The sequence below is a fragment of the Mixophyes fleayi genome, chromosome 1 (genome assembly GCF_038048845.1).
Source record: "Mixophyes fleayi isolate aMixFle1 chromosome 1, aMixFle1.hap1, whole genome shotgun sequence".
Lineage (NCBI taxonomy): Eukaryota > Metazoa > Chordata > Amphibia > Anura > Limnodynastidae > Mixophyes > Mixophyes fleayi.
Window position 1 is genome coordinate 25,898,126 of NC_134402.1, and position 15,813 is coordinate 25,913,938.

Genomic DNA, 15,813 nt, shown 5'->3' on the forward strand with positions numbered 1-15,813 from the left:
TATTTTGCTGTTATACCTTGTATAGTCTACTTTACTGTTTGTAATCTGGGGCACTTTAGAAATAAAGGATAATAATAAAAAAATAATTAAATAATTCGTAGTAACTAGAAAGTAGTGGGTGGGTGGGGAACAACAGGCAAGCCATAATGAAGAGTCTGGTACAGTAGGGTTCTAGATTGGGGGGTAAATGTATCATACTCCGCTTTCTTCAACTCGCGGGAGTTCGGCGAGATGACAGCTAAAATATAAAGCGGCGCTGCCTTGTAAAGGCGAGTTTTCCTTTACAAGGCAGCGCCGCTTTGAATTTTAGCTGTCATCTCGCCAAACTCCCGCTAGTTGAAGTAAGCGGAGTATGATACATTTTCCCCCGGGTGTGAGTTAGGAGATAAAATCGGAATCATGTTGTTTATGTCTGGTTTGGCTTTCATTGAAGAACCAGGTAGGACCAGTTTCTTTGAAGTGCTAAATACTCCAGCAACGAAATATAAAATGCATGAAATATGATTCTTGAAATTAAAATACGATGAATGAAAGAATTTATTTGCAAAACTGCCATTGTGTTTGTATTATTTATACGGAGAAAAACAGGTTTATTTAATGTTCTTTTTAGTAATATAAATAAACAATATTTACTGAGAGGGATCTCATAAGAATAAATCTTGAGTATATATGTCTGTGGTAATATTTTAAATGCTATTATATCAATTACATCTCAATGAATCTTATTATTTTCCCAGCCCAGAGATAAAGCATCAGCGAAACGCGTGACAGGGAACATGCTGAGACAGCGTATTATGCCATCTGGCTTTTGTGCTCTAATTAAATATGAGATGCTATATTTAGAATTTTTAGAGGGGATTTGTGATTGTGAATTTAAAACTACATTAATATAATCATAAGAAAATCGCAGTGAGTTCCAAGCTTTGTTTTAATTACATGAGAGTAACAATGTCACCTCAAGCTTGATAATTGAACATTGAGGAATTCAGCCCTGTTTTGTGGGAGGATATCTGTTTTTGAGGATATATTAAAGATGCCCACAAAAAGCAATCATAATATTTCACAATGGAATAGTGTACAATAATTGCTACTTGGTTGCCTATAGTCATACGAGTTAACAAAATCAATAATAGATAATAGTTTGTGTATCATGTTTCTTACAGTCACCAGGAAAATAATTTTTAGATTACAGCAGCAGGAATTAAAATGAGGATAAAATTAGAGAAATAATTGTATTTAAGACATGGCCACAGAGATATCAATAAATATATACTGGCACTAAAGAGAAGGTAATCTACTCAACATATAATCTTATGATATCCCTCTCTGTAAATGTTATTTATTTAAATTACTGAACAAGAACATTGAAATAGACTTAAATTAACTAGGCAGATATTGGGGATATGTCTCTGTACAAATAATACCAACATAATGGCCATTTTGCAAAGAATTTCTTTTAATTTTGACATTGCAATAATCACTTTTTCACATGTTGTATATTTTGCTGCTGGGATATTTAGTCAAAACATTTAATTGCAATAGCAATACAATAAAGATATATATTGCAACGTGTTGTAGACTCCTACTTTTGTAAGTAGACAACCAAGTAGAGAATACAGGGATCCTTTTTGATAGGTGCCTCCTCCATAACAATGAGAAAAACCTTAACTCAATACAGGCAGTTTTGGGTGCAGTTCCACCATATATGGTGAATCCAAGAAAAATAGATTAGGAATCCGTGTAAGCGCTACTTGTTCTTTATCCATTAGATTAGTACAAGCAGAGTTGCAATGGATACACAGATTGTGTACTCTAACACCACAAGGCTTAAACCTAAAATTCGAGCTTAAGTGGTTTCTAAAATAAAATGTAAAAAGAATAATTATATTCCACGTATGATTATTATTATTATTGCAGATTTGTAAGGCGCCACAGTGCTGCGCAGCGCCTTACAGTAGGGAAAACAGGACAATTAAAAGCAACCTGTTGGGTTTTTTTTTTTGCCCTACACCTATGCACTGTCTACGCTCCCATGTACTTCCACCCACTCCCAAAGACAAAATGAGAGAGAGAGAGAGAGAGAGAGAGAGAATTTCATCATCATTTCCCAGGTAATGAGAGAGACTGACTGAGCAAACTGACACCTTTTAACACTACAACTTGCAGGTGCAACTTTTAATTAGCCTGTTGTCTGACTGGTAGGTCACAAGACCCGAAATGGACCTGATGAATAGAGACCCTACCTCTCTCCATTCACTCTAGGAAACCCTTCATTCAGCTCTTACTGGAGCCAAAAACATTAAGAAAGCTGTTTATCTAGCACTAACTTTTCCCTGGGACTTACATACAGTTCATCAATGATTTTAGCAGTGTATCTGTATTACATTTTACCTCACTTGCAGATCTGAGACTTGCGGGTAATGCCGAGTCAATCCAACTCTGAAATGTAAAACTCTGATGTGTTGATTTAACCTAAAACCAAACCGTTACTCTCTAATGAAATGTAATACCCTGTGTGTAGATTGTTACTTTCTCCTGTTCTCTCCTAGTGAGCATGGGCCTGATGCTAAGTTAGAAACCAATTTACATAATTAACACAAAGTTGCATGTAAAAATAGCATATTTAGAACCATATTCTGAGCCGTACATATCTCCAGATAGGCCCAGCACTAAAACAGTTGCTTATGTGCCTGGTTTGTAAAAAGTGCAAAAATAGCAAACATAATTGGAATGTAATGTCATAAGCATTAATGTTTGCAGGTATTCGCTTTATTAACGAGACATGCATTCACTATTCAGTGTAATAAAAGCACAAATAAATTTACATACCTGTACAGAACTCCAATGTGCCTATAAATTCACAGAGACTTCCGTTCAATCACGTAATAAAGCCGCAAGCAATGTAGTAAGTGGTCTTAGCTTGAAGATTTGAATCCGCAATTATCCAAATAGAAGTGAACAGCTGATGGTGTAAAATTCTAAATATACCTATAACAGGTAGATAGAATTCTGGCCTCTAGGCTGAAGGCAAAAAGTTCCCAAAACAATATTTTGGCAACTAGAACTTCCAAAGGAGACCTATCATATAATCCTAACATAATTAGACTAGAGTTTCAATCCTACTACTCTAAACTATATAATCTAGACCAAAACATTGAAAACAACCCTGTCCCTTCAGAAGATATTATTGATAACTTCCTCCAGACAGCAATACTTCCTAAATTAACTTCATTAACTGCCCAACAGCTCAATGAGTAAATCCCTTCAGAAGAAATTATGCAGGTTACTATGGACTAGAAGACTGCCAAATCCCTGGCACAGATGGTTTCTCTCCATAACGCGAAGGAGTGAGAAAGGGATTTGGGGCAACCTCCAGATGAATCTTGTTGGGAGGTGAGTGAAACTATAGCTACTAGTTCTATATCAACCCATATCAAAGAAACTGCATACAAGATAAATTACAGATGGTACTATACTCCTGAGAAGCTTTCTCAAATGTTTTTCAACCTCAAATTCAATTTTGCTGGTGGAACTGTGGACATAGAGGCACATTCTTCAACATTTGTGGCCTTGACCTTGTATATATTTCCCTTCTGAGACAAAGGGCTAGATTTACTATCAGGCGTGATGCATGGCGGCTTCAAACCGCCATGCATCGCGGCGGTTTTCCGGCGTGTTTGCATTGCAAACAGCCGGATTTACTAATGGGCGCATTTCAGCTTCAATTTGAAGCCGCCGGCGATGTAACGGCGGGATGTAATGCTCAAAGCCGCCGGCGGCTTTGAATAGAACATGGCGCTTTTGCTTTAAATGACGGCGCTTTTGTGTAAAGGCGGTTTTTTTGAAAATTACACCTGTCTCCTGGCCTGTTACTATTGGCTATTTTCAAACTCAGGAGATTTGACATCACAAGCCCTATATAAACCACTGGCCTGACACTTTTTTCTCTGATAGGGTTTAGAGGAGTTTTGTGAGAGGAGTTTGGAGGATAGTGGTTTGCTGAGAGTTGGTGTTTGGTGGATTGGTGGAGCGATATCTGATTGAAGTGTGAGTAGTCCTGTGGTTTTTTCCTGTTTTGTACATTTATTTTCTCATTTATTTTCTGTCTTGTATTTTTTGTATTTGACTTGTCCTCTGTCTGTGTTACTTGTGTGTGACTGTGTGGAGAGTGTGTCTGTAGGTAGTGTAGTTTGTTCTTTGTGTTTGTAAGTCCTTCAGTGTTTTGTGTTTTTCTGTCTTCTGGGTAAAAATGTCCAGAGATAGGAGGGGAGCAGAGGCTGAGGAGAGGGAGATGGAGGTTGAGGGGTCAGAGGAGGGAGAGGGAGAGGTTGAGGAGACAGGACAGAGCAGGAAGACCAAGACAGGGAGGAATGTGCGCTTCTCACATGATGAGAATTGTGTGTTGGTGCACAATATCATTCCCTGCTACGAGGTGATCTTGGGGAACCTGGCAGCCCGGACTCTGCTAAGGCGGCGCCACCAATTGTGGGGGAGAGTGTGCGACGCTGTTAACGCGGTGGGCCCACTAAAGAGGACAGTGGCGCACTGCCGCAAGAGATTTTCGGACATTAAGAGGAGGTTGAAGGAAAAAATGGCCCAGGAAAGGAGGTCCACAAGACGCACGGGTGGTGGCCCCCCTCTTCGCGTTGAATATACCAGCTATGAGGAGGAGCTGCGGCAGATAATGCCCCGTGAAATAGTGGAGGGAATTAATGTGCAAGACACAGATTCGCCCTCGTTTGCCCAAGGAGTTGGTGAGTGATTTGTCCTTTTTAAGCTAACAATATTGAAAATGTTTTTTTATTGTAAAAGTGTCTTTTTTACTCAATCAGTATGTAAAGGGCAATAATTTTGTTTATAACTGTTTTTTAATGTGCAAACACATGTCTTCCAAAGATTTATTATTTGTAAAAGGCTTTTTGCTGCAAATACATTGTATGCTTTTTCTAATACATCCAGATTCACCTGGACCACAGTTGAGTCCCATTCCTACAGCTACACCTCCACCTTCAGTCAGAGATTCGGCCACAGAAGAGCAAGCAGGTGTGTGATTTATGTTTTTGTGCTAAATAATGGAGTTAATTGTTTTTCTGTGGAAATGTTGCTGGCAAAATTTTTTTTATTAAAATATGGTGTGCTATGCGACCTTAGGGCTACATTTACTAAACTGAGATGTTGGCTAGAGCAACCAATCTGAATATACCTTTACTTTATTTATTGCATTCTACAAAAAGAGAGCTCAAATCTGATTGGTTGCTATAGGCAACGTCTTCACTTTTTTACACACGCAGTCAAAATACCCAGCATGTACTACACAGAGGGAGGACTGAAATAGGATTTGTGTACCCCAAGGCACGGTCTAGCCAGATATTGCGTAATAAATCACAATATTTGTAGGTTACAAATACTATGCTTTTTTAGCCCCCTCAACCATACATAGTTCATATGATACTGGGTATTAAAAGGATAATATGTGCATCCTTAAGCAGGTAGCATAGGACAATAAATCATTAATGCAAAAATTGTGAAACAATCTGTAGTTTGTAAAGATTATTCTTTCCTATCAAGTGTTCAGAATGCAATATACAAACATATTATATCCTATATACTTACCGTCATTTTCATACACAGGGCCCTCTTCATACCAGGCACCTCAGGTGGAGTCCCTCCAAATGTCCCCTGAGCCAGATGAGCAAACCATAATCACCCTGGAAACAGTGGATGCCCCTGTGTCTGGTTTCCAGGATGTTGCACCTGGCCCTGCTGAAGCCCCAGCACACCAGCAGCCGGCACCTCAGAGTATGGACCCAGCCCGTGAAATGGCGCAGTCTATTGGTGCTTTCCAGCAGCAGCAATCAGTCTTCATGGAGAGCCAAACTCACAACATTTCCCAAATTGCAGCCCAGTTGAGGCGGATACACCGCACAAATAGCCAAATTCCTGCTGCAATCAATCGTCTGGCTAATGCCTGGGAGCAATCCAATCTGCAGATGGCCCAAATGACTGGGGCTGTGGAGGCATTAAATTCCTCCGTTCGCGAGGGGAATGCGAACCTGACCCGGCTGGCAGGCCAACTGCAGCAAGAACTCATTGCCCGCTTGCCTTCACCCTTTTCCTCGGCCACCACAAGTACCGCTAGTACGCCAAGCAGATCGGCACAGAGTACTCCTCCAAGGAGAGGTGCTCGCACCAGGGGTGGGCCAGGGAGAGGACAGAGTGGGGCAAAACATAGCGATATGCAAGCAAAAAGGCGTCGCTAGCGCTAACACATGACTATTGCCTCATGCTTTTTTTACTTTGTATAAGCATTATCCTTTATTATTTATTGTGTTGTACTGCAATAAATGCAGTTAAATTTCTATGGTGTCAGTGTTTATTTTCTGCTAATTAAACAAGAGTATAGTGATGTTTTAAAAAACTAGGCACTCGAATCATTTACACATTGCCCTCTGACTGTCACAAACATTGCACTCACATCAAACACATTTTAGAGAAATAAATGTTTTTCCTATTGTGTAGTAGTTTGTAATGAGACGGACTCTAATCTGCCTTCCGCCCTCTGTGCTCTGCACATCACCAGATGTGACACAGACCCCTTCTGCTTCAGTGTGTACTGCACTAATCGGTGGGGTAAATTGATGTAATGCTAGATTATGTATAAAACAGCCAGCCAGGATAATATCAGACCCCTTTTCAGGTGCATACATAACCACCCCACCAGATTATTCTAGTAAGCTGAACCTGGTTTACCAAAGTACAAATGTACGCTATAACACACCTCTACTAGTGGGTTTGTGCCTGAATTTGTGCTGTGCAGATGTGTGAGGATGCAGCAGAGGAGTCATCAGCCAGAAACCCATTCTTTATTGAGTACAGTTAAAATTGCTTTTACACTCTGTTAAGGGATTTGTTGCAATATTAAACAAATGTTGAACTTAGTAAAAAAATTGCATCGTGGGAAAACAGAAGAGAAAAAGAAACCCAAATTACACTGCCATTACAAGACACTGGCCTTTTAACATATACAATCCCAAAGGGACAAACTTTGCACATGAAATGGCCCTTTCCCTTCTGTTCAGATTGACCAAATACCTCAAACAGCACACTGTTTGAACAATCTCGCCGCTCACAAGCAGCGCTTTCATTTTGGTCTTTTGAATGGCGGTTTTCCGGCGCCTTTATAAACCCCCTAATAGTAAATCCGGCTGTTTGTATGTGGAGCATTGTTGAAACCGTCACGGCGCTTTATACAGAGGCGGGTTTGAAAACATCATTTCTGGCCGTTTGGATGGCGGGTTTAGCGTTAGTAAATCCGGCGATGGCTAAACCGCCGGCAAACCCGCCGAAAGTCGGCGGCTTTACAAACACGCCTGATAGTAAATCTAGCCCAAAGTCTACTCAATTATTAACTTGCCTTGAGCTTTAGATGAAAATGCAATTCATGAAGCATGCTTTTTGTCTTCTCCAGGACCTCCTCTGGGTTCGAACGGGATATGATTCTTCAACCTATGCAAACAATCTTAACTGCTCAAAGTGATTTCTAAATACTACTGTTTTTTTATTTATTCATCCTCAACGTGGATCCTGATGTTGCAATATGCTAAGTAATATACTGTGAGCTGCTCTACAGTTGCTATAAATAGCTGTTTGCCAATCATCTACAATTGAGCCAGCAACTTTTTGGAGAGCTACAGATTGCACAATGCATTAATTATTGTAAAGGCACAAGTAGTGATAGACTGTCAAGATCTAGAGAGCCTATGATTCACCAATATCTAGGGTACACCCACCTACGTAAAATGAGCAACCAACAAACTAAAAATAGAGCTTAAAGTGCATTCTAACTGATTTGCCAACCTGTTTGTTTGTGACAAATATGTTATTACACATATTTTACCTTGTCACTTAATTCTTCTTGTATGTGCAACTTATTTGGTTGCCAATAACAAATCTATTCTTTTGCCAACCCAGTCCAAAGCAATAAACCTGGATTGTTGTTGTTTTTTACATGTATTATGGGGGAATACCTGAGGTGTCACCACCACGAGGCAGAGACTGCCTCACGAAAAGTCACACCCTAGAGTACTCTACAAGTATTTTAGAAAAGTACATGTCAAAATCCCCCAACACAATGCTTGTTGAAAAGTTAATGTCATCTGTGGATAACGTTAGCCTTAGAATTCTACTTAGTGTTCATATGTCTAATGTGTCTTCTTATCTCACTGTTGACCTGAGCAACGAGCAGCTAGGATAGCATACATACACATACAAGACAAATTCAAATCTAAGAAATCCCCACTCCTTATGCTCTGAATCTCTGCTACTGTACCAGTCAAAACACTTGTGTACAACGCCTGTGTTATCCTCTTACAATAATTCTCTATTACTCCTCTATTTTCTATCTTCTGGTTCCCTCTAACATTGGCCTGCCTTCACCGTCTCCTGTTCCCAATGCCTTCACCGTCTCCTGTTTCCAATGCTTTCATCACCTCCTGTTTCCAATGCCTTCACCGTCTCCTGTTTCCAATGCCTTTACCGTCTCCTATTCCCAATGCCTTCTCCATCTCCTGTTCCCAATGCCTTCTCCATCTCCTGTTCCCAATGCCTTCCCCGTCTCCTGTTTCCAATGCTTTCATCACCTCCTGTTTCCAATGCCTTCACCATCTCCTGTTTCCAATGCCTTCACCGTCTCCTGTTTCCAATGCCTTCACCGTCTCCTGTTTCCAATGCCTTCACCGTCTCCTGTTTCCAATGCCTTCACCGTCTCCTGTTTCCAATGCCTTCACCGTCTCCTGTTTCCAATTCCTTCACCGTCTCCTGTTTCCAATGCCTTCACCGTCTCCTATTCCCAATGCCTTCTCCATCTCCTGTTCCCAATGCCTTCTCCATCTCCTGTTCCCAATGCCTTCCCCGTCTCCTGTTTCCAATGCTTTCATCACCTCCTGTTTCCAATGCCTTTTCCGTCTCCTGTTCCCAATGCTTTCATCACTTCCTGTTTCCAATGCCTTCATCGCCTCTTGTTCCCAATTCCTTCATCTTCTCCTGTTCCCAATACCTTTGCCGTCTCCTGTTCCCAATGCTTTCACCTCTTGTTCCCAATGCCTTCACCTTCTCCTGTTCTTAATGCTTTTGCATGCTGTTCCCAATGCCTTCACGACCTCCTGCTTCCAATGCCATCATCTTCTTCTGTTCCTAATACCTTTGTCGTCTCCTGTTCCTAATGCCTTCACTTCTTGTTCCCAATGCTTTCACCTTCTCCTGTTCCCAATTCTTTTGCCTGCTGTTCCCAATGCCTTCACCACCTCCTGTTTCCAATGCTTTCATCTCCTTCTGTTCCCAATGCCTTTGCTGTCTCCTGTTCCCAATGCCTTTGCCTGCTACTCCCTACTTATTTTTTTTTTAGGGTGGGGGTGACAAATCAACTTGGGATTACAATTTAATTTTACATTAATTTTACTTTACCAACGTTGGTTTACATTAGCAACAGAAGGCAAACTTTTGTGAAGTTTAATAATTTTTCTTCAAATGAATAGAATATTAAGCAGGGAGATCACAAATATGCTCGGTCCGTCGCACATGTCTATCAGACTGTAGGGAAAGAGGTGGAAGGCTGAAGGGGCTTTATAAGGAGAATTGCTATAATAGGCTTCTACTCATTTCCCTCTGGCAGGTTCTTTAGCACATACAGTCTGCTGATCAATATCCTGTTTGTTCCAAACAGTCCTTTGAATAAGGGGATACAATTCCATATCCTATCTTAGGTTTGCCAATCCCTAAAAAATTAGCCAATATCAAGAATACAGTGAAAGGTGCGCCATAGGACTAGAAAATTGACATTGAGTAATACTAGCCAGCATAAATAGTGCGGAATCCGTATTAATATAAGTAAATACTATTTATTAAAACATCAATTAACAAAAATGCAAACAACAAATAACTGATATCAAAAAAGATTTATTTTCCTTCTCTCAGATGATAGCTAGTATTCCTCAATGAAAATTTTCTAGTCCTATGGCGTGCCTTTCACTATATTCTTGACATTAACCCCATCCACACCATAACATTTATATATCTTGTTCCAACATTCCAAACACACAATGCGGTGAGAGGGGAAGGGGGAGGTTCAGGAGATGGAGCAGGAAGGTTCGTGAGTGCCTGTATATAATAAGGCAATAACAGTGACATATCTGCTGTGTAACAAAGGATGGAGGGAGGAGGACTGCAATTCCGCAACAAGTATTACTGTATTCTTCCTGTTTAGCTGCTGCAGAGGGAGATATACAGGGCTGTCATCTTTCAGTGTTTTACAAACCCATTACACTGAATGCAACTTGAGGGATTGAGCAACAGATGACTGTAACTGTACTGACTATAGTTACTGTAATTATTTAACTCCATAATATCCAGTGATAACTGAAATACATGACACAGTCCTGTGATGCAAAGGGGTGAATAGTCCTATCTATTTGTGTGTGTGAATAGTGAGGAATATGCTTGTCCTGCAGTAGATGACTATTTTTCTACACACAGAGATAGTTTTGGCTGCAGTGATAAGGCCGGCAATAGTTACCTCTGCAGGATATACAACTCGCCGGGACAGATACTGGAGAAAACATATTATCGCAGCTCTGAAAAAATATTAGTTTTTTCTGACTCGGGGGTGAGAATGATAAATAGATCCCTTAGTGTTAAACTGAACAAAGCCTCACAAACTTGTCACTCACCTTACAAGCCATTCAAATATGAGATGCCTTGCACAGCCCTGGATGAAGGGCAAGAAATGCACTACAGTATACATCTAATGTTGTGGTAGGACAGAATATATTATTTTAGGGGCCTCACAAGTATCCCCCCCCCCCCCCGAACCCCACCAACAATTTCCTGAACATTTCTCTGCTTGGTTCTCTCATTATCTTTTGACATCCCCACCATCATCATGGGTGATTTCAACATCCCTATTGTTAATCCACATTCCAATGCTGCTTCCAAACTGCTCTCTCTAGCCTCCTCACATGACCTCTCCCAGTGGATTGAATCCGCTACCCATCAGGATGGCCACCTGATATGGCAATACCTCATTTTCAACAAACCCTAGCAACTGATCTTGATCATGTAGCTCCAGCAACTCTTCATACTCCACGTTGTCAACCGTGGCACACTAAAGTAACACAAAATCTACAAAATCTTTCTCGTAAAGCTGAATGTCACTGGTGTAAATCTTGTACCCAATGATTTCAGCACATATACTGCTATCTACCACACCTATCAAAGTGCTCTGGACACTGCTAAACAAGCATACTTCCAATCTCTCATCTATGCTCAGGCTTCTAACCCTAAACACCGTTTTAACACATTTAAATCACTTCTCAATCCTCATACCCCAAACCCTCCGACTACCATCAGTGCCCAGGATCTTGCTTCACCCTTTTTTCATTTGATCCCACAAATGAAGAGAAATTTTCTACTATCTTCTTATTCTCCTACTCCCATGCCTCTCCAAACTTCTCTGTCAGGTGCCGACTCCGCACCTCCGCTGGGTGCCGGAGACGGACACCTTCTGCCCGGAAGGAACGTCCCGTTGCTAAGCAACGGGACGCGATCACGTGACCGTGGCGCTCGCTCATGCGCGATGCGCCGATTCGGTTGCCTGGCAACCCAGACACTTCCCCGGCGATCAGCTGAGACTGATCGCCGGAACTCCATCATGAGGACTTCCTGCCAGCCACTATTTAAACTCCACTCTGGCACCATTTGAGTGCCAGAGTATTGGTTCTACCAGCTCCAGCTATTAGTTTGTTTACAGTTCCTGACCTCCTGTGTATTTGTCTCCTTGGCTTGTTTGACCTCTCTTCCGGATATCCCATGTACTTCGTTGCCCGCACTGGTATTGACCTTTGGACCGTTCCTGACTACTCTCTTGCCTTTTCCTTGTAGTACCTCGCTTCCTTGGTTTCAACTCGGCCTGTCTGACTACCCTCTAATCGCAGCACTGGTGACTTCCCGGGAGAACCGCGACCTGCACATCGCACGCAGCGAAGCCCAAACCTCCTTGCGGGGGTCCCTGGTGAACACCGGTGGTGTGTTAGACGCGGCGCCTCTCAGGTTAGTTGCGTTAATACCAGTCAGTGATATTTCCTGCATAAAGTGTGACAGAATACTCTGGCCATGAGCGGACCGGACGAACCTTCGGCCCGCGTCTTATTAATTCACCTGGGTCAAAGAGTGGAACGACAAGAGTCCAACCAGTCCCAACTACTGCAATGCCTTCAGGGGGTCATCTCCCATTTGGACTCCTTGCAAGCATTTCCATCTACCACTTCCTCGGCCGCCACTTCCTCTGCGGCATCAGAACCTACCATCCCTGCTAGGGGTACTACCGTCAAAGGTCTCTGTCTTCCTCCTCCTGAGAAATATGATGGCGATCCATTGAAATGCTGTGGTTTCCTCAACCAGTGTTCGATTCAATTCGAGTTAGCTCCGGAGAATTTCTCATCAGAAAGAGCGAAAGTGGCTTATCTAATTTCTCTTCTATCAGGGCAAGCATTGGCCTGGGCTTCCTCTCTCTGGGAACGAGATGATCCCATTCTACAAAATTCTGTGGTCTTCATTGAAGGATTCCGCAAGGTATTTGATGAACCCGGAAGAATCTCTTCTGCCGCCTCTGGTCTCCTAGGACTACGCCAAGGCTCTCTGACAGCAGGACAATATGCAGTACAATTTCGGACCCTTGCAGCCGAACTCCGGTGGAACGACGAAGCTCTTATCGCTACCTTCTGGCAGGGTCTTAATGAGCGCATCAAGGATGATTTAGCTTCTCGTGATCTTCCTTCCACTCTGGATGACATCATATCCTTGTATATCAAGGTGGACATCCGCCATAGAGAACGAGCTTGCGAACGGGACCGCACTCGCCGGACATTTCCTCGTTTAGCACCTAACTTTATTCCTCCTACTTAGCATACAGAGGAGCCTATGCAGATCAGCCGTTCTCGTCTGTCCCCAGAGGAACGTGAGAGACGCATGAAAAACTGCCTCTGCTTGTATTGCGGTGAACCAGGACATCTCCTCTCTGTTTGTCCCAAGAGGCCGGGAAATGCCACATCCTAGGTGATAATAGGGAGGTCAACCTAGGACCCCAGTCCCTTTCTCCCTACCTTCGGAAGGAGTCTGAGTTTTTGATGCAAGTCACCTTGGTTTTCCCTAACGGCCCATTTACTACCTGGGCCTTTGTGGACTCGGGGTCCGCAGGGAACTTCATTTCTTCCAAGCTAGTGACCGAACTCTGCCTGGATACTATACCCTTGTCTCAACATTTGATGCTAACTGCGGTGGACGGAAATAGAGTCTCCAATGGCTCAATCTCTCTCTCTACTTCTTCTCTTCGGATGGAGATAGGAGCACTTCACTCCGAGACTATAAGTTTCCTTGTGCTACCCCAATCCATTAACCCTATCATCTTGGGTCTACCCTGGCTGAAGCTCCATTCTCCACAATTCGACTGGCAACGAGCTTAAGTTATCCGTTGGGGTTCATCCTGCAAAAAAAGATGTCTGGGATCTGTTTCTCCATCTAGACCTAAGCTGGTCTGTCTCCGTGCTTCTGCCTTGGAGGACCTTCCTGAAGTCTACTCTGAGTTCGCTGATGTGTTCTCTAAAACTGCTTTCGAGATCCTTCCTCCTCATCGGCCTTGGGATTGCCCCATCGACCTCATCCCTGGAAAGAACATTCCTAGAGGCAGGGTATACCCACTGTCCTTGCCCGAGACACAGGCTATGTCTGAATATGTGGCTGAGAATCTCATAAAGGGATTCATTAGGAAATCATCTTCTCCAGCAGGTGCAGGCTTCTTTTTTGTAAAGAAGAAGGACGGCTCTCTCAGACCGTGCATTGATTACAGGAGACTTAATGCCATCCTTTAATCTCTGAGCTCTTTGACCGTATTCGAGGGGCACGGATCTTTACGAAATTGGACCTTAGGGGAGCCTATAACCTAATCAGAATTCGCAGAGGAGACGAGTGGAAAACCGCATTTAATACCAGAGACGGCCACTATGAATACCTGGTGATGCTGTTTGGGCTAAGTAACGCCCCAGCTGTCTTTCAGGACTTTGTGAACGAAATATTTAGGGATTTGCTCTACCAATCAGTGGTTGTTTATCTGGATGATATCCTAATCTTTTCACAAGATCTGTCCTCTCATCTCATACACGTGAAAGAGGTGTTTTCCCGTTTACTTGCTAATCTCCTATTCTGCAAGCTCGAGAAAGGTCTCTTCAATTGCTCTCAAGTACCCTACCTAGGATACATTGTATCAGGCTCCGGTCTTCGGATGGATCCAAGCAAATTGGAGGCTATTCGTAACTGGCCTCAACCTTCTGGGCTCAAGGCTACCCAGCGCTTTATAGGCTTCACAAATTATTATCGACAATTCATTAAGGGGTTTTCCACGAGAATTTCTCCCATTACTCTTCTCACTCGGAGAGGCGGCCAATCCAAGTCTTGGCCCCCAGAGGCTGTACGAGCATTTCTAGCAATCAAGGAGGCTTTCTTGTCTGCACCCATCTTATCCCAACCTGACCAAAATAAGCCATTTTTCTTAGAGGTGGACGCATCCTCCGTTGGAATCGGAGCGGTACTATCCCAAAAGAATTCGGAAGGCTTTCCTGTTCCTTGTGGTTTTTTCTCTAAGAGATTTTCTGCCAGTGAAACCAACTACGGAATTGGGGATAAGGAACTCCTCGCCATCAAGACCGCCTTGGAGGAATGGCGTTATCTGTTGGAGGGGGCACGCTTTCCCATCACAGTGTATACTGATCATAAAAACCTCACCTACTTACAGTCTGCACAATGTCTGAACCCACGATAGGCCCGCTGGTCGCTATTTTTTAACAGATTCCAGCTGATACTAACTTTCCGGCCCGGTTCCAAAAATTTGCGTGCTGACGCGTGCTGACGCGTGCTGACGCGTGCTGACGAATTTTCCAGTACATCCTCGCCACCTCCCCCAGTCAAGACTATTCGTGGAGAAGAATTCCTAGTTGATCGTATTCTAAAATCTCGCATATCTAGAGGTAAACGCCAATTTCTTATTCATTGGAAAGGCTACGGCCCGGAGGAGAGATCCTGGGTCTGTGAAGGGGATATCCATGCTCCACATCTGCTGGCAAAATTTCTGCAGGATTCTTGCACCACCCGCAAGAGAGAGGGGGAGGATACTGTCAGGTGCCGCCTCCGCACCTCCGCTGGGTGCCGGAGACGGACACCTACTGCCCGGAAGGAACGTCCCGTTGCTAAGCAACGGGGCGCGATCACATGACCGTGGCGCTCGCGCATGCGCAATGCGCCGATTCGGTTGCCGGGCAACCCAGACGCTTCCCCGGCGATCAGCTGAGACTGATCGCCGGAACTCCATCATGAGGACTTCCTGCCAGTCACTATTTAAACTCCACTCTGGCACCATTTGAGTGCCAGAGTATTGGTTCTACCAGCTCCAGCTATTAGTTTGTTTACAGTTCCTGACCTCCTGTGTATTTGTCTCCTTGCCTTGTTTGACCTCTCTTCCGGATATCCCATGTACTTCGTTGCCCGCACTGGTATTGACCTTTGGACCGTTCCTGACTACTCTCTTGCCTTTTCCTCGTGGTACCTCGCTTCCTTGGTTTCGACTCGGCCTGTCTGACTACCCTCTAATCGCTGCACTGGTGACTTCCCGGGAGAACCGCGACCTGCACATCGCACGCAGCGAAGCCCAAACCTCCATGCGGGGGTCCCTGGTGAACACCGGTGGTGTGTTAGACTCCGCGCCTCTCAGGT

The 15,813-nt window shown here is 43.4% G+C and overlaps 2 protein-coding genes across 3 annotated transcripts in view; one reads left to right on the top strand and one right to left on the bottom strand.

The window, feature by feature from the left end:
* The window catches only part of LOC142112431 (histamine H2 receptor-like), a 117,655-nt gene that overhangs the window by 76,721 nt on the left and 25,121 nt on the right, over positions 1–15,813 (bottom strand). The window lies entirely within an intron of this gene.
* Positions 4,581–12,957, top strand: LOC142103578 (uncharacterized). Its single transcript, XM_075187655.1, has 4 exons — positions 4,581–4,754; positions 4,960–5,043; positions 5,632–5,835; positions 12,674–12,957. Exons 1-4 carry the CDS (start codon positions 4,592–4,594, stop codon positions 12,955–12,957), a joined length of 735 nt encoding a protein of 244 aa, XP_075043756.1. The 5' UTR covers positions 4,581–4,591.

Excerpts from the sequence above, each read along its gene's own strand:
- LOC142103578 (XM_075187655.1), top strand. The coding sequence starts at position 4,592 with ATGGCCCAGGAAAGGAGGTCCACAAGACGCACGGGTGGTGGCCCCCCT. Across the intron at positions 4,755-4,959 it reads CTCGTTTGCCCAAGGAGTTG|ATTCACCTGGACCACAGTTG; the intron begins GTGAGTGATTTG and ends TAATACATCCAG. Across the intron at positions 5,836-12,673 it reads TGAAATGGCGCAGTCTATTG|GACTACGCCAAGGCTCTCTG; the intron begins GTGCTTTCCAGC and ends CTGGTCTCCTAG.